General features: G+C 42.4%; 2 protein-coding genes and 1 non-coding gene across 6 annotated transcripts in view; 1 reads left to right on the forward strand and 2 right to left on the reverse strand.

Annotated features, from left to right (window-relative positions):
* Positions 1–4,774, reverse strand: part of LOC109925458 (hydroxylysine kinase-like) — a 75,484-nt gene extending 70,710 nt beyond the window's left edge. For 2 of the 3 annotated variants that reach the window (XM_048617275.1, XM_048617273.1), the window contains exons 1-2: positions 4,674–4,774; positions 3,014–3,123 (exon numbers count right to left, since the gene is read on the reverse strand). The gene's annotated coding sequence lies outside the window, so the exon portion shown is untranslated. Of the gene's footprint in view, positions 1–3,013; positions 3,124–4,393; positions 4,407–4,673 lie in introns of those variants that run through there. The other variant, XM_048617274.1, reaches the window with a different exon arrangement.
* Positions 4,775–5,057: 283 nt separating this feature from the next.
* psma4 (proteasome 20S subunit alpha 4) lies at positions 5,058–26,591 on the forward strand. 2 transcript variants are annotated; one of them, XM_020521049.2, is made up of 9 exons: positions 5,058–5,170; positions 10,112–10,136; positions 11,193–11,235; positions 11,365–11,527; positions 13,318–13,395; positions 15,087–15,175; positions 22,291–22,421; positions 24,686–24,809; positions 26,234–26,591. In XM_020521049.2, the coding sequence occupies exons 2-9, from the start codon at positions 10,134–10,136 to the stop codon at positions 26,386–26,388; spliced, it is 786 nt and encodes a 261-aa protein (XP_020376638.1). In that variant the 5' UTR covers positions 5,058–5,170; positions 10,112–10,133; the 3' UTR covers positions 26,389–26,591. The 2 variants fall into 2 exon arrangements, with proteins under 2 accessions (XP_020376638.1, XP_048473043.1); XM_048617086.1 differs by lacking the exon at positions 5,058–5,170 and adding an exon at positions 5,214–5,987.
* On the reverse strand, positions 12,857–12,927 carry trnag-gcc. Its single transcript has one exon. It is a non-coding gene; the product is annotated as a tRNA-Gly (tRNA).
* Positions 26,592–26,727: the final 136 nt, after the last annotated feature.

Raw genomic sequence — 26,727 nt, forward strand, 5'->3', positions numbered from 1 at the left:
AGAGACATGAGGATAAACTGTTTTTACTCAGTGGCTGCTAACTATCGGGAATTAACTGCTAGAGAGTGTGACGGAGGCAGGTTTAATCAAGGCTTTCAAGAAGAAATTTGATCGTTACCATAAAAGGCAGAATATGCAAGGTTAAAGAGAGGAGCGAAGGAGTGTCTCCAAGTGAATTACACCTTGATATGGCTGGCACAAACAAAACAGGCCAAATGGCCTCCTACAGTGAAACAATTCTATGCTTCTTTGATTCTATTCAATATCGCAGAATATAATGCTGCATTGCTTGTGGACTCGATAATTTATTGAGACACACACTTCCCCTGTTGCCTGTAGCTACTCCTACCTGGAGATGTCACAACATGGCAACGAGTTTCCATAAAGAAAGCCAGTAATGTTATAAAGCAGAGGTTGACACTCACTCTGGGAACTAAAAATATCATGAAACACCCAAAGAGGAACAGCTTGCTCTATACTCTGTTAAAAAGGAGTGTGAAAAGTGGTGCATCCTGCTGTTTGGCAAGTTCTAGAGGTTAAATAAAACAAGTCTCCGACATTCACTTTAAAAACAATAAGTAACAATTATTTGTCTAACTCTAACAATAAACAAATTAAATTAACTATTAACAAACCGAATAAACCCCTTCTAACTACTAACTATTCCTGAATGAACCAAGAGTCTAATCGGATGCTATCCAATAAATACAAGTCCCACTTATATAAGATAAAAAGAAGAATTTAGTCTCTTGAAATTACAGCCAGGTTACATGTCTTCCAGAATGTTCTGTGCCTTCTCCATCGATTCTTCTGTCAGGAATATTAACTAGTTGTGCAGCAGGTACGTTTGATTTTTGGATGGTGCTTTCTCTAAGACTTAGAGAAGACTATGAGACCCGCGATTCTCTCTTCCAGAGCTGAGAGCTATCAACTCTAGCAGATGGCAATTAACTCTCCTCAGATGGAAGTTAGCTCTGGGGGTCTGTGTCCAACTTCCCCCTTCTATTATACCCTTGATGACTTATCAATTTCTTACAATAGGATTGGTCCTATGTTGTCAAAACCATCAGATTTAAATTTAATTGGTTTTTGGTCTCTGAGTGTCTGATTCAAATTGATTGGTTAAATTCAAAACATGTTATCTTGATCACAAAACAAAACTGCTGATTGGCCTGCTAACTGTACAACCTTTTGATACAAACGTTTCAATTCAAGTGCTTAAAGCAGTGGCTCAGCCTGCCCTGGAGGATTGTGTCTAGCCTGGGCACCACAAGCTGCTGCCCATAGACATCTTTTTGAATCTCTAAGCATAGAAAAAGCACATCATCTTTTCCATGGACCATGCATTGCTTCCCCACCTAGCATTTTACTAACTCCAAATTCTAACTTCCTGTCTTCCAATTCACAAGTACGCTACCCAGCTTCGCAATAGTAAATACTTTCAGTTTGAAGAACTGGATATCCCAATGTATCTAACCTGGAGGGTTCTTGAAATGGCTGCAAAAATTTTTAGAGTGCAGATTGTCTGGGACGAATCCAGTTTTTCCAGGTCCTATATTGACAGTTTAATCAGGATCTGATGTTACAACCAGTAGCCAAACTGAGGAACATCAACTTCCCATTGAACACAGTCATCTCCGAAGGAAAATATCCTTAATCCCCTCCAGCCCCTGCAGACATCTGCACTTATCGCATTCTGGCATCTTCCACATCCCTGATTCAGCTCTAGTGACTGTCTGGGCCCTAATCTCTGGAATAGCACTAATCTCCTTCCAACCTCTCCCCCTCCCACGAGATCCCCCCCAAGTTTTTCTACCAATCTACCTCACTTTCCCACTCAAAATCTAGTCCTCTGTCCCAGCCACTGACTATTCACCCTGATATCACCCAGCTGGGTCTTTATCCAACTTTGTTTAATGATGATCCTGTGAGGTGCCTTGGGATATTTTACTACATTCGGGGTGCTTTTTGAATATAAATTGTGATTGTTGATTAAACTTCACTGTTTTTCTTTTTTATGGGCTGGCTACGTTTGAAGGTATATGCTTGCAATGTTTTACTCTATAAATAAGTACTCTGTAAACAGCTCACATTGTTACTTGTGTATTCTTGTATTCCTTCTCAGAATGTGGGTGGGTATTGTTGAACTGAATGGCTTCAATGGCCATTTCCGAGAGCAATTAAGGGTCAGCCATGTTGCTGTGGGTCTGGAATCACATGCAGGTTAGACCAGGCAAGGATGGCAGATTTCCTTAGGGCATAGAACAGTATAGCACAGGAACGGGCCCTTTGGCCCACGATGTTGTGCCGAACATGACACCAAATTAAACTAATCCCTTCTGCCTTCCCTTGGTCCATATCCTTCCATTTCTTGCATATTCATGTGCTTATCTAAAAGTCCATTAAACACTCCTACCGTATCTGCCTTCACCACCACCCCTGACAGCTCATTCCAGATTCCTACACTCTGTGTAAAAATCTTGCCCCTCACATCTCCTTTGAATTTTCCCCCCTCACAAGAAATGCATGCCCCAAAGTATATTTGTGAATCAAACAGATTTTTAAAAAAAAGTCGATGATCCTGACAGTAGCTTTAAGTTCTTACATTTATTAATCAAAAGTAAATTCCACCAGATATCACGATGGGATTTGAACCTGTTATGATAGTGGTCAACATGGATTATCAATATTCAATTTCATCATTTGATTTTAATGCTTAAGACCTCTCATAAACTAAAAATGATTTTAAAAACAACACATACTGACCTAAAAAATGGCTGCTATAATCACCTAAGTAAACAAAAACAAACACAGAAAATGCTAGAAAAACTCAGTACGTTTGGCAGCATCTGTGAAGAGTGAAATAGAGTTAAAGTTTTAAGTCTGGTATGACTATTCTTCAGAACCGAACAAGAACTAAAGAACTTGAATAAGAACTAAGCAATAATCGGTCTAAGCTGAAATTAACATGGCTATAAAAGAGAGCTGAAACTCAGGCTCAGTTGATACATACCTTTCTGGAAGTTACACATTGAGATGAAAGGTTGTCTGTGGAGCATTCAGCTTTGTAAAACAATGGGCAAACTTTGGAAGGTACAAATGGACCTTCATCAACAGCTGTTTCTGAGGAGCAGAGAAAAGAAACAATGGATCAGCAAGCAAGAACTGGAAGGTACTGTCAACCTGCCTGTTTCTTTCTCAACTTTAAAAGTCAGTGCCGGTGAGAAAACAACACAAAAGCCTGCTAAGAAATCAAGGTCATCTGCAACTTTCATTACTTCTGAGGAAAAGAGAACAACAGCTACTGTTGGGACTCAGGTTTCAATCTCAGAAGACTCTGGAAACTTTTAAACTACAACTGTGTGTTGTGGTAGATACATATCCCTACTTCTTCCTGAAGCTTATTACCTAATGGAAGGATGAAAACTCTCATCTTTCTACAGTCACAATTCTAATTTTATAAGATCCTAGAACGACGACTATTCAGCCCATTATACCTATTGATTGATTGGTTTATTGTTGTCACATGTACTGAGATATAGTGAAAAGTGTTGGTTTGCATGCTATACAGGCAGATTGTACCATATAAAATACATCAGGGTAGCAGAATATAGTGCAGAATAAAGTATTACAGCTACAGAGAAGGTGCAGGGAGAGAGAATTAATAGAGAATCATAGAATCCCTACAGTGTAGAAACAGGCCATTCAATCCATCTAGTCCACATTGACCCTCCAAAGAGCATCCCATCCAGACCCCCTTCTCCATTCCAGTCTCATTGCATTTTTAGTGGCTAACTCACCTAGCCCATACATCCCTGGACACTATGGGCAATTTAGCATGGCCAATCCACCTAACCTGCACATCTTTGGACTGTGTGAGGAAACTGGATCACACGGAGGAAGCCCACACAGACACAGGGAGAATGTGCAAACTCCACACAGATAGGCGCCTGAGTGTGGGATCGAACCTGGCACCGTGAAGCAGCAGTGCTAACCACTGAGAGGTCACCAACATTTGACAGGTCCATTCAACAGTCTGATAACAACAGGGAACAAGCTGTTCTTGAACCTATTTGTACGAGTATTCAAACTCTTATATCTTCAGTCCAACAGAAGAGGGTGGAAAAAAGCATAACCACAGTGGGAGGGGTCTTTGGTTATGGATCCATCTCTGGGCTCTTTAGAAAATTCATCCCACTGTTTGGGTTGGACCTTAAACCACTCCCCAGTGAAATCTATGACTCTAAAAGCCCACGGCCTGGTCTGTCTGTCTGCTTTCTACCCACCTTTGACCCGTCTCCTATTTAATAAATTGGCTTGAGATTGCACAAACGAAAGTATAGATTAATGAAGAGAGCAGACAAGCAGCATTTGTGTTCATCCAGCTCTACACCTTGTTATCTCAGATTCTCCAGCATCGGCAGTTCCTACTATCTCTATAGATTAATGAATCCAGTTTATTATGGAGATCAACAAAAAATGCAACACTAGAGTAACTGTCAGAAATATTGAACGATTCCACCAAAGAAGGCGGCCGTTTGGTCCAATGTACTGGCTCTCTAAAAGGCCAACTCGTCCCAAACCCTCGCCCTTTCATTGCCCTGATATTTCTCTTTCATTTGAAGGTAATTGCCCTTCGGGTCACGGGAGAGAGTGAGAGAAGCAGTGTTAACCTGTTCCAATCCACTGCGACTCCACTTTTCCGAAATTGTGTCGGACTCGAAACATGAAACAAGCTCCAACAACCAGCTTGGAGCGCGTGGAGGAAAGAGTCCTCCCCGCCGTGGGATGGCGCCGCGACTCCAGCTCCAGTCGTTGGTGGGTGGAGTCCTCCCATCCATGTGGTGGCGCTGTGACCCACGGCTCCAGCAGTTGGTGGGCGGAGCCTTCCCATCCATCTGGTCGCGCTATGAGCCCGGCTCTAACGGTTTGTGGTTGCTGCCCTCCCATCCATGAGGTGGGGCTGTGACCCCGGCTCTAACTGTTGGTAGATGGAGCCCTCCCATCCATCTGGAGGCGCTGTGACCCCGGCTCTAACTGTTGGTAGATGGAGCCCTCCCATCCATCTGGAGGCGCTGTGACCCCGGCTCCAGCAAGGCGGCTGCTCTTGGGTCTCCAGTCAGCATCTCGTCGGTGAGTGGAGAGCTGGGGAGACGGACAAGTGGAGCGGGTGAGTGAGGGAGATTCCGGGCGGGTGCTGGGAGGTTCGGGCTTGGGCAGCTCCGAATACAGTCTTTCTCCACAAACACCTCTCGGTGCAGCCTCGTGGGGTATGGGCCCTTGCCGCCATTAAGTTGCTGCTTCCTCCCCGGATGAGGGATGAGGGCCCGAGGCTGGGGGTGGTTGTGGAGCTGGGGACAAACCGGCCAGGCCTCGGGGGTGAAGGACGGCCTGGTCTGGCCCGGGCCCCGGCCCCGGCCCCGGGGAGAGATCCCTGAGTCACCGCCAATCGGTTTTGTTTCGGTTTCGGTTTCGGTTTGTGGATCCGCGGCGTCAGGGCACGGCGTAGGTCGCTCCCAGGGAATACGGCCCCTGGCTTGGAGGCTGGTGGAGGCGGGACATTGATTATTTGTAAGATCGTGAGAGAGCGATTCTGAAAAAAAAAGCATCCGCATTTCTCTAACTGTAAACCTGAAACAAAAAAAACATACTGCTGGAGAAACTCAGCGATTCTTGTTCGGCAGCGGTTTCCAGAGGTACATAGGAATGTGGATGTCGGGAAATAGAACTGTACCACGCAGGAAAACAGGCCCTTCGGCCTACCACGTCTGTGCCAACAGTGATGCCATTCTAAACTAATCGCATCTGCTTGCACGTGATCAACCTTCCCAAGACACAGGGATTGACTGAAAACTGCCAGTGCGTCTGTTCCTGTTTGCTGTACATCAGCCATGTTGGAAAAGTTAAGCGCTCACAGCTCAGGGTGAAAGGATTATGAACCTCTGAACGATCAAGCTATGTCTTCACACTAACGATAATCTTATAAGGTGACCAAGAGGAGCCGGTGTCATATACAACAGATGGGGCATAGAGCCATAGGAGTTGTGCAGCATGGAACAGACCCTTTGGTCCAACCCATCCAAGCTGACCATATATCCTAAATTAATTTAATCCCATTTGCCAGCATTTGGCCCACATCCCCCTAAACTGTTCCTATTCATGTACCTATCCAGACCCGGCCTCTACCCACTTCCTCTGGCAGTTCATTCCATACACACACCGCCCCCTGCGTGAAAAGGTTTCCTCTTCGGTCCCTTTTAAATCTTTTCCCCCTCACCTTAAACCAATGTCCTTTAGATTTAGAATCCCTTGCCCTGAGGAAAAGACCTTGGCTATTCACCATATCCATGCCCCTCATGATTTTATAAACTTCTATAAGGCCACCCCTCAGCGTCTGAAGCTAAAGGGAGAGTAAGCCCAGCATATACAGCCTTTTGCTGTAGCTCAAATCCTCCAACCCTGGCGACACCCTTGTAAATCTTTTCTGAACCCTTTCAAGTTTAACAATATCTCTCCTATTGCGGGGAGATCAGAATTGAATGCAGTATTCCAAGAGTGGTGTAACCAATATCCTGTGCAGCTGCAACATGACATTCCCAACTCCTATACGCAGCACACTGACAAGTAAAGGCTAGCATACCAAATGCCTTCATTGCCCTATCTGCTTGGAACTCCACTTTCAAGGAACAATGAACCTGCACCCCAAGGTCTTTGTGTTTGGCAACACTCCCCAGTTTGCCTTACCAAAATGCAATGCCACACATTTAACTGAATTAAACTTCATCTTCCTCGGCCCATCTGATCAACATCCCGTTGTACTCTGAGATAACCTCCTTCACTGTCCACTACATCACCAGTCTTGGTGTCATCTGCAAACTTACTAACCATTCCCCTTACATTCACATCCAAATCATTTATATAAAATGTCAAAAAAAAGTGGACCTAGCACCGATCCTTGTGGCACACCGCTGGTCACAGGCCTCCAATCCGAAAAACAATTCTTTACCATCACCTACCTTCTACCTTCAAGCCATTTTTGTATCCAAATGGCTAGCTTTCGCTGGATTCCACGTGACCTAAACAAATTAAAACTGGAAAATTACATAGGAATTCTCATGACAGAGTTGTGCGGTTAGTTTAAAGGGAGAGTATTGAGCAGAACAGGTCAAAGTAACAGGGGAATTGAGAAGTCTTTGGATGTTGCCTGTTGCCAGCTGCCAGACACATGAACAGGAAAGAAATGGAGGGAGAGCCACAACCTTATCAAAAGGTGGAACAGACTTGAGGGGCTATTCTTGTTTGGTATTTGAGATCAGATTCAATCAGGGCCTACATTCTTTCACAAGTCTCATTAGCACCAAATTAAATTATTTCTCCAAAGGGTAAAGCCATCTCAGGAAGGTGGCTGTGTCTGGACGTGTGCCATTGGATGCTAATCCAGTGGTTGTCTTCAAACCAGTGAATCTATCCTCCTGCCCTCAAGATGTCATACTGATTTGGTTTATGAATCTCTTGATCAGGAAACTGTAGATTGCTCACTTATGGCATGGTAAGCGAATTATATTCATATGATTTCTCCAGTAGATAAGACCATAAAAAATCAGAACAGGAGTAGGCTGTTCAGTCCCTCAAGCCTGCTCCGTCATTCAATAGGATGGTGGCAAGTCCGGCATTCCTCATGTCTGCTTTCTTGCCCTTTCCATGTAACCCTTGATTCCACATGGAAGAGACAGGATGCCGGTTGATGAGGAATAAACTTGAGGAAGTAATGACAAGAATTACACTGAGGGTGCACTTCCGAGTGGTGGAATAAGAATCTGGTTTGAGACAATGCCCAGTGTGTATCTGTAACTCAGTTCACTCAAAGGGAGGCTCTATTAAGCCTGAAAACAGCTGATTCACCTCACTGGTTCCAGATATCACTGTTTTGGTCATCAGATTCAAGTATTTGATTGATGCAATCAAAAAGTAATACAGTGGATAATTGTTGTGCGGCATGTGTAGGATAAGTCAGGGAGCCTTTGTAAGAAGATTGTCTAACCCTTGCATTACCCTTCAATTCTCTTCATATGTTAGAAACTATTCAGTAAGCTGTCATGAGTTAGAAAATTGTGTGGTACGTGGTTACATTGTGGATTTTTCCTTGTATGTAATTTAGTTGCGAGGTTCCTGTATAGACAGGGATGAGAGTCTGCAGTCCTCCACCCAGACCTGTGAATGCTATGTTGTTGGAAATGATTACTATTGAGACAGACCGGTTGAAACGTGAGGATCAGCCATGATTGTATTGACTGGCGGACCAGGCTCGACAGTGAAGTAGTCTGCTCATGTCCCTGTTTCCCCCATGTTCGTGTGTTACTCTGTGTATAATCTGAGACGAATCAGCAGTGCACTTTTGGGTTCAGTGGCTGATGACAGCACACATTGTTAAGCTAGAAGTGAAGCGGGGGCAGGGAATCTGGGTGTGATGGTCAGCATTGTAAATAATATAGTGTGACCTCATTGGATCACTGGAAGTCCTGAGGGAATTCCCAGTCTACAAGTCTCAATGCTCCACTGCATGATGTTTAAGTGGACCAATCGGTAATGTGGTTAGTTTCTAGTTTAAGCTGCCTTGGTTCAATTCATCGCAAAATCACACATAGGACCATAAGAAAGAGAAACAGAGTAGGCTGTTTGGCTCTGCAAACCTGTTCTGCCATTGAGTAGGCTCATGACTGATCCGATGTTCATTTTCCTGTCCTTTCCTTGTAACCCTTGTTTATCCTACTCAGGAATCTATCTATCTCAACCTTAAATATAGGTGAGGAATTCCAAATACTCTCAACCCTCTGAAAGAAGAAATTCTTCCTGTCCTCAATTGGCACTTCTTTATTCTGAGACTGTGCCCTCTGGTTCCAGGCTCTCCCATGAGGGGAAATAACCTCACAGCAACCCTGTCAACCCCTTTAAGAATCCTGTATGTTTCAATGAGTTCACCCATCATTCTTCTACACACCTCTATTCCAGAGGTGTGCGGGAAGGTGACAGACAGGCCAGTCGCCCCCGCCTCCACCCAAATTCCTTATGCAGATGTGGCCCTTTGGCTGAAAGGTTTATGCCTATTCTGTGAGGCCACAAAAACCTGTCCTGTGTCCTCAGTGATTATAGAGTCATTAGAAAGGTGAAATTCATTTCTTAGACTAAACAAAATTGGCATTATTTGGAACTTTGTTCTATTGAACATTAAATTTTTTGTCAATTTTTGGATTTTTGACATAAAATTTCCTATGTAATGAGCACATTGATAATAACTTACTGTAATTGAATGCAATTAGTAGGGGTAGAATTTTCATAAATAGTGAATTATGGTCACCCCATTCCCGTGATTTAACAATATACTTCCAACTTGAGGCCCAATTTCAACTCTGAGACGAGTAGGTTTTCATTGGGCTAAAATTGGGCCATTGATATTTTCTGGAGCTCATACTAGAGTAATTTAATTGCTGTCTTTATTTTTTGATAAGGATAAGAATTTATTACTGAATGTGCTTTGACCTTTTCTCTCAGGCAGTGCAGTTGATAACATCATTAGCTTATATTTGCAAACCATTTGAGAGAATTTATGTCATGGTCAAAATTAGCAGGATATGGTTCCAGTTCGTGGTTGTAATTCCATGTTTTTACTAATATCTGAATGAGTTTCAAGTAAAGACAAATGTTGATAAGTGTAAAATGGCATCTGTTGAATCTTTATTTCCTACACTTCTGACAGCTTTGAGTTAAATGGTTATTGACTGAGCTGTTTATGTTGATGCTTGACCGACTCTTGAAGCTCTGTTTGGTTATCTGGCTCTGTCTTTTGTGTATAGGAAAGAAATGAACTAATGGCTACTTTCGTGTGGGCTGATCTTCTGATCTCGCACTGCTTCAGTTCAATTCACTGTTGTCAGCATTGAAAAGATGCTGGATACAGACACTGAGACGGTCTTACATCAGCAGATTAGCCCAGACCCCAACTGTATTTCAGCTTGTTCTCCAATGAGCATCATAACTCAGCGCAATTCTCTCGCCTTTTTTACATATTGCTTTTATATATTCACATTAACCGATTTCCTTTTTCTCTTCCCAGATTTTTGATCTAATTTAATACAATGGTGAGTGACTGAAATTTAATTGTGTAGAAGTTTAAATTTGACTTTAACAAGGGAAAATATTTACTACGTTAGAACTAGTTCATTTTAAAAGTTCTGTCATGGCAGGGCCAGCCATTGTTGCACCTCCCTAATTGTCCTTGATATGGTTGGCTTGCTAGGGGACTTACATTGCTGTGGGTATGGAGTCACATGCAGGCCAGAATGGGTAATCGTGGCAGATCTCTTCCCCAAAGGGGCATTAGTAAACTAGATTGATTTTTGACAACAGTTGATTGGGGAAAGCTTTTGAGACCAGTTTTCAATTTAAATTCCACCAGTTATCAGGATAGGATTTGAACTCAGTCCCTAGAGATGGACCTCTGGATTATCAGTTCTATGATGTTACCACTACATCCCTCTTCCAAGTGAAGTCAACCTGATTAAAGTGGGGACTGAGGTACAGTGGGTGAAGTAACTCAAAATTTTAAATAAAGCTGAAAATACAGAAACTGTTACATGTTCCAGGAATCAGAAGCAGTCATGTTGTTTGTAATGAGCTGTGATCCATGTTGAACCCAACATTGCTCTGCTTTGGGTGTGAGGTTTTGGCTGTCATTCTCGACATAGTAAGTTGCTTAGTAAGTATAGTATCATGCTGATATAATCACCTCTAGAGACAATAAGGACTGCAGATGTTCGAAGCCAGAGTCTATAGGTGTGAGACTGGAAAAGCGCAGCTGTCAGGCAGCGTCAGAGGAGCAGGAGAGTCAATGCTTTGGGCTGAAATCCTTCATTAGGACTCTTGACTTTCCTGTTCCTCTGCTGTCTGACCAGCTGTGCTTTTCCAACCTCACACCTGTAGACTGTAATCATCTCTAGACTTTGACTCTTCCCTATGTTGACAGAAAGTGAACTTCTGTCAACTGAATGTGATTTGAGAACAGCTGCCTCAACATTGGTGTGTGGAAACCTAAGGGAAAAGGAGAAAAGTGGTTGCAGGAGAGACACAAGCTGTGATCTTGTTTCATTATAACATGTGATACCTAGCACTAATTTCTAGTTTGTTTGCCTTTGCAGTCTCGAAGATATGACTCGCGAACAACCATATTCTCGCCAGAAGGTGAGCTTCTCTGAGTAGTACCCTTCTATAAAATGGAAAGTTAAACTAGTTTAATGGTCTATTGTGTCATTGCTCGTTGACTGTTTTTTTTTTGTGATAATATAAACTATTCTGTCCATAAAATAACAGGGAGGCTATATCAGGTGGAATATGCAATGGAAGCTATTGGCCATGCCGGAACGTGTCTGGGGATCTTAGCAAATGATGGTGTTCTGTTGGCTGCAGAGAGACGTAACATACACAAGCTCCTGGATGAAGTTTTCTTCTCTGAAAAAATATACAAGTTAAATGAGTATGTATAAATTTGGTACATAACAAATCCATTGGATTGCATTGGGCCTTTCAATTTAAACTTATGGCATAGCCTTTGCTTTAGGTAAACGTGCCTTGGGTTCAGATGACTAAATGGTGAAGTAATCAAGGTGCTTAAAAGGGTTTTGATAAGGAAAAAGTATTTCCTGTCCTGGGTGACCCATACTTTATGCATTTCAGGATAGATATTGGGAAGATAATGGGAAACTAAACCAAGAAGTGCTTTAAGGAAGCTCAGCAGGATAGATAGATTTTGTGTAGCGAGAAAGAGAGAGAGGTATTGGTTCAGGTCTGTGAACTGGGTAAAGTTAGAGATGTCCCACCCTTGCTCAAAACCTGTCACATTTCTAATGTTTCCCAGTTCTGATGAAAGGGTGGCACAGTGGTTCTGTGGGTTTCTGCTGGGTGCTCTGGGTTCCTCCCGCAGTCCAAAGATGTGCAGGTTAGGTGGATTGGCCGTGCTAAATTGCCCATAGTGTCCAGGGATGTGCAGGATAGGTTTTGTTAGCCATGGGAAATTGTGGGTTACAGGGATAGGATTGGGGGATGGGTCTGGGTGGGATGCTCTTCAGAGGGTCGGTGTGGACTTGTTGGGCCGAAGGGCCTGTTTCCACACTGTAAGAATTCAATGAATCTTCTACAGTTCTATGATCACAGACCTGAGCTGTTAATTCTCTCTCGTTCTACACAGATGTAGCAATTATTTGCTGAGTTTTTCCCCTCCATTTTCTGATTTTGTTTCAATTTGCCTGCATCTGCTGTATTCTGCTTTTGACTTTTCCTTTAGACAGAAAATGGATTTGAGGTGCAGATCATATATGATCGAATTGAATAATGGAGGAACCTGAATGGCATATTCTTTCTATATTCTACGCCACAAGCGGCCACCGAGGCCGGTAGTTGTCTATGGTTAGAGCTTGTGATTGTCATGCAATTATACAAAACACTTTTAAGAATGCTTCATATATTTTTAGTCCTGTTTTATTTAATTAAATAAGCAATTAAATAACTATAGAACATAGAACAGTACGGCACATTACCGGCCTTTCGGCCCACGATGTTGTGCCGAACTTTTACCCTAAACCTAAGGTCTAACTAATCTCCACCCCTACCTTATACTATCATCCATATGCCTATCTAATAGCCACTTAAATGCCCCTAATGAGGCCGACTCCACTACCCTCTCCGGCAATGCATTCCACGCCCCTACCACTCTGAGTAAAGAACCTACCTCTGACGTCTCCCCTATATCCACTCACTTTAAAACTATGCTCCCTCGTAATAACTACCTCCACCCTAGGAAAAAGGATGCACTGGCCGGGAATCGAACCCGGTCCTCCCGCGTGGCAAGCGAGAATGCTACCATTGAACCACCAGTGCCAGAGGCATTGCCAAAGTTCATTTTAGTAGATTACAGTTGGGGGTGGAATTTTCTCTGGGGCCGGTTAGTTCAATTGGCTGGATATCTGGCTTGTGTCACAGAGTGACAACAGCATGGGTTTAATTCCCACACAGGCTGAGGTTACTTTGAAGAACTGTCCGTCTCAACCTCTCTCCTTGCCTGAGGCATGGTGATGCTCGGGTTAAACACCACCTTCTCTAATGAGAGAGCTGCCCTCTGGTCTGCTTAGTCTACTTTACCTTTAGAACTTTCTGTATTGTACTTTTGATTCTGTCGATTTTACTTTTATATCTAAATGCTTGTTTGTTGGGGAGTAAAGGTTAAATATAAACTAACATGACCATTTTATATAAAATTTTGTCTTCTAGGGACATGGCTTGTAGCGTTGCAGGAATAACGTCTGATGCCAATGTCCTCACAAATGAGCTGCGGTTAATTGCCCAGAGGTAAGATTAACTGTTCGTTTTGAATGTGATCAACCTCTAAAATAGTCTTCCAACTCTGTTCTAAGTTCTTCTCCAGTTCATTTTAGGCCATTAAAATTGTTCCAATGTCAAACTGCTTCTTGTGCCCTGTTAGTATCTTTGTAGCGAATGTTTGGCTGCGTGTGGATGCCTCTACCAAGTAAAAATATTCCAGCACTGTCTGAGCTGAAGCATCTGCAATCCCACATTTCTTTTCAGGTGCCCACTAATGCTTCTCCACTTGTGTTGGTGTTGGAGATCCAGCAGTTCCATGTAAGCCTTCAACAATTGTAGCATGAGGTCAATTTAGAGTAGAGCAGCTATTTGACCACAGCAATATACTTCAACATTATCTTCCCCAGAACACCTGTGCAGCCGCATAGTGTTTACAGCCATCTTTTCCATCCTTTAAAGCTATCAGATTACACATGATTTAGTGTATAGAACTTGTGCTTTGAGGCAGTGTGCAGTCGCTGCAGTGGCAGGTTGCACTGCATCATGTTGCTTATGTGCAAATCCCACCATCCTGGCAGAAGGAGGCCACTCAACTCATCATCTCTGCACCAGCTTTCCAAATGAATTGTTCTCCTAGTGCTGTCTCTCCACCTTCTCCCTGTCACTGTATTTTGGTTTGATTGATTTTCACTTATTCACACAATGTGGGTTTTGCTGCTAAGGCCAGCATTTGTTAAAGAGACATTTTGACAGACACAACATTAGGCGGGGAATACAGGGATACGGACCATGTGCAGGCAGACAGAATGGCATCATGATTGGCACAAATATGGTGGGCAGAAGGGCCTGTTCCTGTGCTGTACTGCTCAATGTTCAATGTAACGGAGTGATTTTTCTAGGTCACGTCAAAGGGAAGTCAGAATTAAACACATTGCTGTGGGTTTAGTGGTGCACGCAAACTAGACTGAGCATGGGCAACAGACCACCTTCCCCAAAGGACAGTGTAGGCCCACATGGGTCTTAACAACTATCTCGTAGTTTCATGATCATCATTAATGAAACTAACTTTTTATTCCAGGTTTATTAAAGTAACTGAACTTAATTTCCCCAACTCCCACGATAGGATTTTATTTCATGTCTTGAAATTATCAGTCCAGGCCTTTTAGATTAATAATCCAGTAATGTCATGTCTACATTACCTGACCTTGGACTTCAAAATATATTATCATTCGTTCATTGTGGTTGTGTTAAAGTCTTGAAACTTCCTCCGGAACATTGAGCACAGTCTTCCTACTGAATCTACACACAGTCAATAAGGTGGCTCATCACTGCCTTCTCTTGAGTGAATCATTATATGCAACAAATGAGAGTCTTGCCAATGATGCTCACACCCTAGAAAATGAATAAATGAGAAAAAGCTGCCTGCCACTGTGATGGAGAAAGCATTCTTTCTAGAGCAATTTCAGCTGGTTTCAGTATCCCTGGGTTGAAAACGTAGCACCATGACCCTGTAATTTTACAGTTTCACATCAAGTGCCATTCCCCTTAAATAAAGAATTTCTCAATTATCAAAATTTAAGTACACTGGGGAGTTATCAACTATTTGCTCTTTGTAGCAGTAGTGTCAGAATGTTCTTTATGGACAATTTAAGTAATAAAAAGTAGAAATCTCCCCGCACTTTCCACTGTGTAATACTAGTTCCCTTATGCATTCACAGGTATCTACTTCAGTACCAGGAACCAATCCCCTGTGAACAGTTGGTCACAACACTCTGTGATATCAAACAGGCCTACACACAGTTTGGAGGTAAAGGAGAGTAAAACATGTTGAAAACAAAAATGTAAAATGTGTAACCATTAAATTTAAAATTTCATGAAGAATCTATATTGTAAAATTTATACTGATTTCCAGATGAGTAAGTTCTGTTTTTACAGGGATCTAATATGGTTTATAGCTGAGTATGTCTACAGTGCTCATCTTCTGCCTTTGAATTTGAAATGTCAGGTTTACAACAGCATTTTCTTGCTTTGGATGAAGTTTGCTTGGTCAGGATTCTTTTCAATTGCATCATTAAGATTAACTGTGTTTGAATGACAGAGACAGACTAAATGAATTGGACCTATTCACTGATGCTCAGTTGTATCATTCTTGCCTAATTCAGGGGATGGGGTTTCATTTTCCATGGGCAGCACAGTGGTTCAGTGGTTAACACTGCTGCCTCTCAGCGCCAGAGACCCGGATTCGATTCAACACTTGGGCAACTTGTCTGTGTGGAGTTTGCACATTCTCCCCATGTCTGCATGGGTTTTCTCTGGGTGCTCCAGTTTCTTTCTCCAGTCCAAAGATGTGCAGGTTAGGTGGATTAACCATGGGATATGCAGGGATAGGATGGGGGATGGGTCTGGATGGGATGCTGTTCGGAGGTGTGGACTTGATGGGCCAAATGACCTGCTTCCAGACTGTTGGGATTCTATGATTCTATGACTGCCATGATGTGGGGGTGCCAATGTTGGACCAGGGTGGACAAGATCAGAAATCGCACGACACCAGGTTATAGTTCAACAAGCTTATTCAAAATCACAAATTTTCAGAGTGCTGCTGCTTCATCATGTGACTTCTGACTTTATAATTGCCATGGCATTTCAGTACAATGACAAGGAGCATGTGTGTGATGCTGCCATTCAAATGCAACATTAAACCTAGATCCTGCTTGAAATAAAAGATGAAAAGTCATCTGAAATGTCACAGTTAAGAAGAGAAGGAGAATTATTGCACGATGGAGACTGCAGTTTTTAAATTCTCTCTCTACCCTATATTTATTAGCACTCATCTTCAAAGGGCTTATTTTAAAACTGAAGAGAAGTGGGTTGTTGGTCTAAGGGTATAATTCTCACGTTGGGGTTTTTACATCACAGACATGTGAGATGTCTCAGATTCAGTTCCCAGACGAGGCTGATTAGGGGGTACAGAGAATGTTCACCAGGATGTTGCCTGGGATGGAAAAATTGAGCATACTAGATAGGCTTGGATTATTTTCTTTAGAACAGAGAAGACCGAGGGGAAATGTGATTGAGGTGTTTAACATTGTGAGGAATATGGACAAGGTGAATAGAGAGCAGCTATTACCCTTGGTTGAGGGGTCAATTACAAGAGGGCTTAATTTTAGGGTAAGGGTAGGAGATTAAAAGGGGATTTGGGAAAAAAGGCTTTTTGTTCAGTGTGTGGTGGGAATCCAAATGCACTGCCTGGGAAGGTATCGGAGGCTGGAACCCTTATAACATTTAAAAAAAAATTTGAATGAGCACTTCAAATATCATAACATTCAAGAATATGAGACAAGTGCAGAAGTTGGAATAAGCGCACTTTTCGTGGTAGTTCTGTCAATGCAGACTCAATGGGTCGAAGGGCCCTTTCTGCTCTGTATGAATCTATGGAGAATGACTTCAATTCGTGTGGCTCTGATTGAGGTAGGGAAATAACTGGTTCGTGCTGAATATTCAACTTGATCTGTTAGTGATCACTGAACACAAGCAAGTGCTAAAGATAATCATCACTGAGCTATTAAGGAACAACTAAACTAATCAGAGTGAACTCGGTGCTGACTGTTTGGCAGACACCAGAGATGGCCATTTTGTGTGTTTTTGGGTATTATATAACCTGTTCTCCATTGGTGGTGTCAGATACCTCTGTCATACTCTGATTTCTTAAAGGGATTTGCAGCCACGAATCCAACAGCTTTAATGTACAAATTAGGAACAGGAAATGTCATATCAGGAGTGAACAATTCAACCATGTGTTTGTTCCACTATTCAGTTTTATTATGTTATGATCCCCACAGAGACTGATAACATTCAGAAAAGTATTCATATTTATGGTGGTTGACTGGAAGGATTGTCTGAAAAGATTTTCAGTTTCAAGACTATATTGTGATAAATAAGCTAAATCTACACTATCTAATTTTTCAGTTTGCAATGTATGCACAATGTGAGAGAAAATACTCTCCACTAAACATTTTATTCTAATGTATCTAGTCCTCAGATATTCTTAGCATGCTTCCTTTTTCCTCCTCCTAGCCTGATAACCTCTAATGCTTGAACTGGCTCTCATGGTGAGGATTACCCTACAGATCCTTCCTCTAACCAAAGCTAGGAAAATCTTCCAGTCTAATTGCAGTTCTCGTGAACTTAGTCTCTTTGATTCAAGTGTGTGTTCCATTCACATTTTGCATAATGATTGGCTACCTCTCTTTCCCTGATTCTTGCAGGCAACTTAGAGTCATACAACACAGAAACAAACTCTTTGGTCCAACTCATTAGTGCTGACTTGACATCCCAATCTGAACTAGTTCCATTTGCCAGCGTTTGGCCCATAGCTCTCGAAACCCTTCCTATACATTTACCAATCCAGATGCCTCTTAAATGTTACAATTGCACTCATCTCCACCACTTCCTTTGGCTGCTGGTTCTGTACATGTGTCACCCTCTGTGTGAAAAAATTATCCCTCAGGTTCTTTTTCAATCTTTCTGCTCTCACTTTAAACCTATGCCCTCTAGTTTTGGACTCCCCCACCCTAGAAAAAAGACTTTGGCTATTCACCCTATCCATGCCCCTCGTGATTTTATAAACTTCTAAAAGATCATCACTCAGCCTCTGAAGCTACAGGGAAAATATTCCTAACTTATTCAGCCTCTCCCGATAGCTCAAACCCTCCAGTCCCAGCACCAGCCTTGTAAGCCTTTTCTATGCCCTTTCAAGTTTAACAATATCCTTTCTATAGAAGGGCAACCAGAATGGTATGCAGTATTCTAAAAGTAGCCTCACTAATATCCTGCACAGCCACAACATTACATTCCAACTCCTATACTCAATGTTTTGACCAATGAAGGCAAATGTGCCAAATACCACCTTCACTACCATGTCTACCTGCAACTTCACCTTCAAGTATGCACTTGCACCCTTAGGTCTCTTTGTTCGGCAACACTCCCCTGGGCCCTACAGTTAACTATATCAGTCCTGTCCTGGTTTGCCTTACCAAAATGCAACACCTCACATTTATCTAAATTAAACTCCATCTGCCACTCTTAAGCCCATTGGCTCATCTGATCAAGGTGCTGTGGTATTCTCAGATAACCTTCACTGTCCACTACACCACCTATTTTGGCATCACCTGCAAACTTACTAACCATTCCTACTATATTCACATACAAATCATTTATATAAATTACAAAAAGCAGTGGACCCAGCACTAATCCCTGTGTCACACTGGTCAGTCCTCCATTCCGGAAAGCAATCCTCTACCCCACCCTCTGTCCTAGCCCCTCAAGCATCATAACTGGTCTACCATGCAGAACCTTGTCAAATGCTTTGCTGAAGTCCATATGGACAACGTCTACCGCTCTGCCTTCAATTTTCTCTGTCATATATTCAAAAAAACTCAATCAGGTTAATGAGATATGATTTCCTGTGCACAAAGCCATGTTGACTATCCATAATCAATCTTCGCCTTTCCAAGTGCGTGTAAATCCTGTCCCTCAGAATCCTTTCCAGCAACATGCCCACTGCTGACATAAGGCTCACTGGCCTACAGTTCCCTGGCTTTCCTTACAGCCTTTCTTAAACGATGGCACCATATTAGCCAACCTCAGTCTTCCAGGACCTCTGATACAAATATTTCAGCATGAGGCCCATCAATTCCTTCCCTAGCTTCCCACAAAGTTCTGGGAAACACTGATCAGGTCTCGCAGATTTATCTCTCTTTGTGTTTTAAGATCTCCACAAGTTTTTAATTGGGGTAAGGCAATTTTTAATGGTATGAGGCAATAACTTCCTAAAATTGATTGGAGTAAACTGTTCTTTGGTAAAGGGACATTGATAAGTGGGACGCTTTCAAAAGTACGATAACGAGAGTTCAGAGTCGTCATGTTCCTGTTGGAGCGAAAGGTAAGGCTGGTAGGATGAGAGAACAATGGATGAATAAAGATATTGAGGTTCTAGTCAAGAACAAAAAGGAATCATATAGTAGATATAGACAACTGGGTTCAAATGAATCTCTTGAATGGGATAAAGAGAGTGGGGCATTCTTAAGGAGGAGATCAGGACAGCAAAGAGAGGATATGAGATAGCCTTGGCAAGTAAGGTTAAGGATAATCCAAGGAAGATTCTTCAGGTGCATTAAGAGCAAGAGAGCAACTGGAGAGAGAGTATGGCCTCTTAAAGATTAAAGACATACTAAATGACTATTTCACAGTTTTTACTGTGAAGAAAGAAATGGAGGCTAGAGAATTCAGGGAAATAAATATTGCTGCTTTGAAAGCTGTTCACATTACAGAAGAGGAAATGCTAGAGGTCTTAGAAAATATAAAGGTGGATAATTCTCTGGGGCCTGTATCCCAGGACTCTGAGATTAGGTGACCGTTTCGCCAAGCATCTCCGCCTGGCCCGTAATGGCCATCCTAACCTCCCGGTCACTGCCCATTTCAGCTCCCCATCCCACTCCCCCTCCAATGTGTCTGTCCTCAGCCAACTCCAGTCTCTGTGACTCAACGCAAATTTTGAAGAACAACACCTTATCTTCCATTTGGACACGCTACAGCTTGGAGAACTGAACATTTAGTTCTCCAATTTCAAGTAATCTTGCCACCCATCCCCCTTCCAGCTCCCTCCCTCCCACCACCTCCCTCCCATTCCACTTTCTGACCCCCCATTTCAGTCACCAACCATATCTACCACCAGTGTCCATCTATCACCACCATTCCGCCTCCACCCCTTTATCTGCAGCTCCCCCTACCTCCACATCCAGTTCTGAAGAAGGGTATTACCCAAAACATTGACTGCTCCTTTCCTCCAGATGCTGCCTGGCCTGCTGTGTTCTTCCAACCTCCTGTTTACCTTGTATTCCAGCATCTGCAGTTTTTTTGTTTCTTCCCTAGTTTCCATGCCTTTCTCCACAGTAAATACTAATATGAAATATTTGTTTAGTATCTCACCATCTTCTGTGCTTCCACACATAAGTAGCTGCATTGATCTTTAAGGGGCTCTATTCTCTCTTGAATTACTTTTGCCCCCAATGTTCTTATAAAATCTCTTTGTATTCTCCTTAACTCTTTTTGCAAAAGCCATCTCATGTCTCCTTTTTGCCCTCCTGATTTCCCTCTTAAGTATACTCCTACTGTCCTTATACTCCTGTAGGGATTCATTCAATCCCAGTTGACTATACCTTTTGTATGCCTCCTTATTTTTCTTGACCAGGGCCTCAATCTCTCTAGTCATCCAGTGTTCCCTACATGTACCAGCCTTGCACCTTCATGCTAACAAGAGCTTCTCTGTAAATCCAAGAGATTTTCTTAAGTAAATCCTGTAAGCTGCTACTGTCATGAATTTTTGTGATCTGTTCTCCATGATAACTTGAATCATGTGGGTCTTTTAACAGGTAGAAATCTGATAATTTGTTTTCTAAACCCCAATTCTATTCCACCCTGAAATTAAATAGACAATTTAAAACATGACCATTTTCAAATCTTAACATTCCTAATGCCTCACTGTTAGTCTTGAAGTCTAGCAGCCCAATCACTGTCAGCACAGTTTTTTATAGGTGTAAATATGTCACAATTTCTTGTCAGTAAAACAATGTGGACCCACCTTTAACAACAAAGCCGCCCAAGTTTGTTAGCTGACAGAATTCAGAAAATGGCCCAAGACCTTTTTTATTCCCCAAATTTGAAAAGACACTCCAAAACAAAGCAGTCTTAGAAACTTCATATGCATTTACTGAGTGCAACTTAATTCTACAACCCTTCCCCAACCCCAACCATAACCAAATAAAAGGGTTCAGACTGTGAGCCCTGGTGGAGCTTTACAATCAGGAGTTAGAGAGCCTATAGACTTCCTGACTGTTCACCTTCTCAATTAAGTCAAGACTGAGGAGTTTGAGTGTGTTCTCCCTGCCCAGAGGCCAATGAGGCTCTTAAGTTTCAATTAAGGCTCACCCTCTGCTACTTGTATGGGGTGGGCATTATGCCATGTATGGTGGCTGTCAGGTAAATCCTAGTCTTCCTGTGCAGTCATGGATGTGTTGCCCAGTCATCACCCCTTCTCCTATAGAGGAATATCCTGCTGAAAGATGCCCCTACCCCCATCTTTCATTGATCACAGCCAATCTGACTTGCTGTTCTGCTTTCAGGGGCCTGCTGCAATCATCACAGGGTCATTGCAAGGATGAAACCGCTATTAGCAGCTCAGAAAGGCAGGTCCAGAAACCCTTACAACAGAAGCAGACTTACTGCATGACATTAAATCCCATTAGATTTAATGCTGTATTGCTGTTTCAAAGTCTCTGGATAATAATGCTTTGTGCAGAATGACTGTCATATTTACCTGCCTTGGGACGTGATGGCCCAGTGATATTATCACTAGACTATTGATCAAGGAACTCGGGTAGTGGTCTGGGGACCTGGGTTCAAATCCGACCATGGCTGATGATGAAATTTGAATTCAATAGTAATCTGGAATTAAGAATTTGCTGATGACCACAAAACCATTGTCGATTGTTGGAAAAACCCATCTGGTTCACTAATGTCCTTTAGGGAAGGAAAACTGCCATTGTTACCTAGTCTGGCCTACACGTGACTCCAGACCCACAACAATGTGATTGATTCCCATCCATCCTCTGAAATGCCCTAAGAAGCCACTTAGTTCAAAGGGAACTAGAGATGGGCAATAAATGCTGGCCAGCTAGTGACACACCTGTTCCATTAGTAAATAAAACAAATAAGACACCTACCCATTTGATGGAATTTACTGATCATAAAATTGTTCGGGGAGTTTGACAGACGTACTGAATAATTGCAAGTTTTTCTTATTTTGAGTGTATGCTGTTTAAACTTTGCATTGTCTTGTCATGGCAATCTGTATTTAACTGACAGGAAAGCGTCCTTTTGGTGTTTCTCTGCTGTACATGGGATGGGACAAGCACTATGGCTATCAGTTATATCAGAGTGACCCCAGTGGAAACTATGGAGGATGGAAAGCCACGTGTATTGGGAATAACAGTGCTGTAAGTACCTTAATGAAGGACATAGTGACTTAGTGATGTGAGTGGTAAGCGGTGGTCATATGTTGGTTTGATCCTAATATTCCCAATGCGTAGCTTGAAGAATTAGTTCATAGTGATTAATGCAATGAATAATTAAAAAAACGTAACTATAGAATTTATAATAGAAAATATTTCAAGTGACTTCTAACATTGAATTTGGTTTTTAAATGCCAAAAAGGTCCCCTATTTTCACTGCGATGCTCCATTTTGAGACATTCGACCGAAGGTGAAGGTGAAGGTGAATTAGGCATGCGGGCATTCTAGTGGCAGCAATCGGCTTTGCCTACGCTGCAGAAGTAACACTCTACAGATGTTAGACACCAGCAAAAAATACTGTTGGAATCTCCAGGGCAGGCAGCACCTGTGTGCAAAAAATTCAGGGATCCTGCCCATGATGGGTTACCTGGAATGTTAACTCTCTCTAATCCACAGGTACTGTCAAATCTGATGAAAGTTACCTAGGGTCTAATGTGAGCACATTCTCTAAACTATGCAAAACATTTGCCATTATTTGTTCTCGTTTTATTGGCTAGACCAATGCAACAGTACAACAGGATGAGAAAAGATTCATCCCATGTATCCACTCTTCCCAAAAATGAGAACTGGATGAGTCAACCTGCTCACTAACCTGTGATGTTGCCAACTCCTCTGGTGCTGCGAATTCCTGGGGTATTGCTGACTCCAGTGGTATTGCTGATCTGTGGTGAATAGAAGAAAATCTGACCAGATTCAGAAGAAACTCAATTGACTCTGTAATTTCCTAAAACAACCAAGTTACAGATTTTGTTTCAGTTGACTTAAGCTTGTCTAGGTTGTAACTAATATCCCTGTGTCTTAAAAACTTATTTACATTGGAGTTAAGAGCAGAAGCAGACCCTTGACCCCTCGAGGCTGCTCTGCTGTTCATTGAGACCGTGACTGAATTGATTAATCCATATTCCTGCTATCCCTGTTACCTGTTTATGTGCTTATAAAACTGAATCCTGCATCAAAATTATGTTGTCATATTCTATCCCACTTGCTAATCACTCCTGTCCTGTCTGACCCACTGTTAACAACTGAGTCCTCCAGTGCCTGCAGTTTCAAAACTCATCCTGTTATTGTAAGTCACTGCATGATCCCATTACTGTCAGTATCTGTTAGCACCTTCAGAACATTCTGATCCTTTAGCACTCCCCTTTCTGTTCCTTGTCACCGCATCATTGGTGATTGTCTTTAGGTGTTCAGACCCAATCCCTTGACATTTCCTTCCTGAAAGCCTATTTAGGCCAGCACATATAATGGTGTCACTTTGTTTTGCCATTTATCTTGTGTCTGACTTAGATATCTGCAATACACACTGGACGTTTTTTCTCTGTTACAGCCATGCTATAATTGCAAGTTGCTGTTGTATAGTAGGCCCCAGTGTACAAGGCTGATAGAACCTTTGCTGATAAGTCCCATATGTGGCTGACTGCAGGTTCGCACTGTGCAGCTGCTGCTGACTGAGCTATATTAGTGAATGACAGTTGGCAGAAACTTGGGCACAATGGCTCAGTGATTAGCACTGCTGCCTTACAGTACCAGGAACCCGGGCTCAATTCTAGCCTTGGGTGACCGATTGTGTGGAGCTTATATGTTTTCCCTGTCCCTGGGTGGGTTTCCGCCAAGTGTTCCGGTTTCCACATTTCATCAATGTGTAGGAGCAATCAAATGGTTTGTTTTCAAACTGATTCAGTTCAAAACCTGGGGTTGTGATTTCCACACTGTCCCGCTCGCAGTATCTGGCTGTCTTGCTTCCTTCCGCTCACTGGATTTCCTACAAGTGAAGGAGTGGACAGCAAGCGGAAGGAAAGGAGTGAGGGGTCAGCGGGGTGTATGATAGTCATTTACAAATGTACTTCTGAGTTGAGTGGGTACTATCCTATTCTGGGCGCACATCAGTGATATGAGCACAAAATTCCTGTTTGCAGTAGTAAGAGATCTGGTCAAAATTGACCGCTGCGTTTCCACATTAGTGACTGCATTTTAAAGTACTTCATTGACTATAAAGCAATTGAGACATCATCTGGTTGTTAAAGTAGTGATTTCAATGCATTTTTTTCTTTTAATTGGAAATCTGATCAGAAATTTTGCAACTACCAATGACAGTGTTTGAAGATTTCAATCATTGGATGATGTGGTTGATGATACCTTGAAGCCAGCAATTGAATTTCTTTGTTAATCTGTTCCAATGTATGTTACAGGCTGCAGTTTCTATGCTGAAACAAGACTTCAAAGAAGGAGAAATGACTTTGGAGTCAGCACTTGCATTAGCAATTAAAGTGTTGAATAAGACCATGGACGTTAGTAAACTTTCAGCCGAAAAGGGTAAGGGGAATGTAGTGTTGTAAGCTTTTGTCCCAGTTTTCTTTAGCATGTCAGAAATTAAAGGCTGTACTTCACAAAAGATCAAAACCCCATACTCCTAAAAGTTATCATTTTCTGAAATTAATACAATGAAGTCTCAAGATTTTTAGGCAAATTGGAACAAAACCTCATTCAGTGACATTTGTGCAGTTAGCAAGATCTATATTGAAACAAAATAAAAACCTGTAAAAGCCTAGAAGATTTTATAAACATGGGATTAATTTCCCCAATTATATTGACCTCACAAAGTGTGGTAAGAAATCATATAAACCAGGTTAAGTTCCTGGTTCAATCCCTGTTGTATTCTAAGCTCTTTGCTTTGATCATAAAATCATGGCTTTAACTCCACTTTCTCCCTCTGTCCCCTAATGTTGTGGCTCACTACAATTGACTGGCTGTAACCCGCAGAGATGACAAACCACTCTGGGCTGTCAGTCTCGAATGACTACTTTTCTCTCCTGTTGGACATATTAATGTCAGTGGGACAACAAGGTGCGGGGCTGGATGAACACAGCAGGCCAAGCAGCATCATAGGAGCAGAAAGGCTTGCGTTTCGGGCCTAGACCCTTCATCAGAACAGGGGGAGGGGAAGGGGGTTCTGAAATAAATAGGGAGAGAGTGGGAGGTGGATAGAAGATGGATAGAGGAGAGGATAGGTAGAGAGGAAACAAACAGAGATTACGAGAGAGTTGCAGTGGGAGAGAGAGGTTTGTCCGGAGGGAGGAGGGTAACTTCTTCAGGCTAGGCATCCTTAGAAGAGGCTTCGCAGTAAAATTGAATCAGAGATAGTAGGAACTGCAGATGCTGGAGAATCCGAGACAACAAGGTGCAGGGCTGGATGAACACAGCAGGCCAAGCAGCAGCATAGGAGCAGAAAGGCTGACGTTTCGGGCCGAGACCCTTCGGATCAAGTGTCTGCTCCCATGGCTGGAAATTCTACACTACCCAGGGTCCATGGAAATTGGCAGCTTGCGTGAGATTATCTGAGAGAGCTGGTCAGTGAAGGTTTTGGTGCAAATCTGTTTGTCTAGAAGAATGATTGGAGCACAATTTCTCCCTCACTGTGGGAATCCCAAATGATACTGGACAATTACACTGAAATTGGACCCTATTTAAATGCTACTGTTACCACTGGCTATCCAAATTAGCCTGCCATTATATCTTTATCATCATCTTTCAGAGCTGCATTCCGAAGTCCTTCCAAATGAAACGGACACATCCATAGCACACTCCAACTATTTGAGGGATGAGCTAGAAATGAGTGCTTTTAAAACCTGTTGGCTGCGTTGCTTACATTATTCTTTTCGATAAAACCCCTTTCAACTTGAGTGACTGTTGAAGTTGAAATAACTTTTATAATTGAAATTTTTGCTTTTGTACCACAGTGGAGATTGCAACGCTGACCCGAGAAAATGGAAAAACCCGCATCAAGGTTCTGAAACAGAAAGAAGTGGAGGTTTTGATTAAGCAGCATGAGGAAGAAGAAGCAAAGTCTGAACGTGAGAAAAAAGAAAAGGAGCAAAAAGAGAAGGAGAAATAGAACAACAAATTAATTGAGCTGCAGGTTCATTATTCCAGTAAGACTGGAAGTTTGCTGGAAATCTGAATGACTGCAGCGTCTTCAGGAGAGAATTAGGTGAACCGGACGCAACCAAACTTCTTGTACACTTCGCACACCAATTGTATATGCACTAGGAATTACCAGATGGGTTTTTAAAATAAAGAATAAAGGCAAAAAAAGCGTTTCTCATGCATTTATTTCACACACTGTTGGCAAATAGAAGATGGAAGTGCTCTGTCAAGCCTTCTACAGCAAGTACTGTCTTTAAATGGTATATGGGAAGTGCTTAGTATTGCCAGTTGGATACCCTGAGCTGGT

Source organism: Rhincodon typus, chromosome 36 (genome assembly GCF_021869965.1).
Source record: "Rhincodon typus isolate 14 chromosome 36, sRhiTyp1.1, whole genome shotgun sequence".
Taxonomy (NCBI): Eukaryota; Metazoa; Chordata; class Chondrichthyes; order Orectolobiformes; family Rhincodontidae; genus Rhincodon; species Rhincodon typus.

Coding starts and splice junctions, on each gene's coding strand:
- psma4 (XM_020521049.2), top strand. Junction 11,236..11,364: donor AACCATATTCTCGCCAGAAG/GTGAGCTTCTCT, acceptor ATAAAATAACAG/GGAGGCTATATCAGGTGGAA. Junction 24,810..26,233: donor TAAACTTTCAGCCGAAAAGG/GTAAGGGGAATG, acceptor TTTGTACCACAG/TGGAGATTGCAACGCTGACC.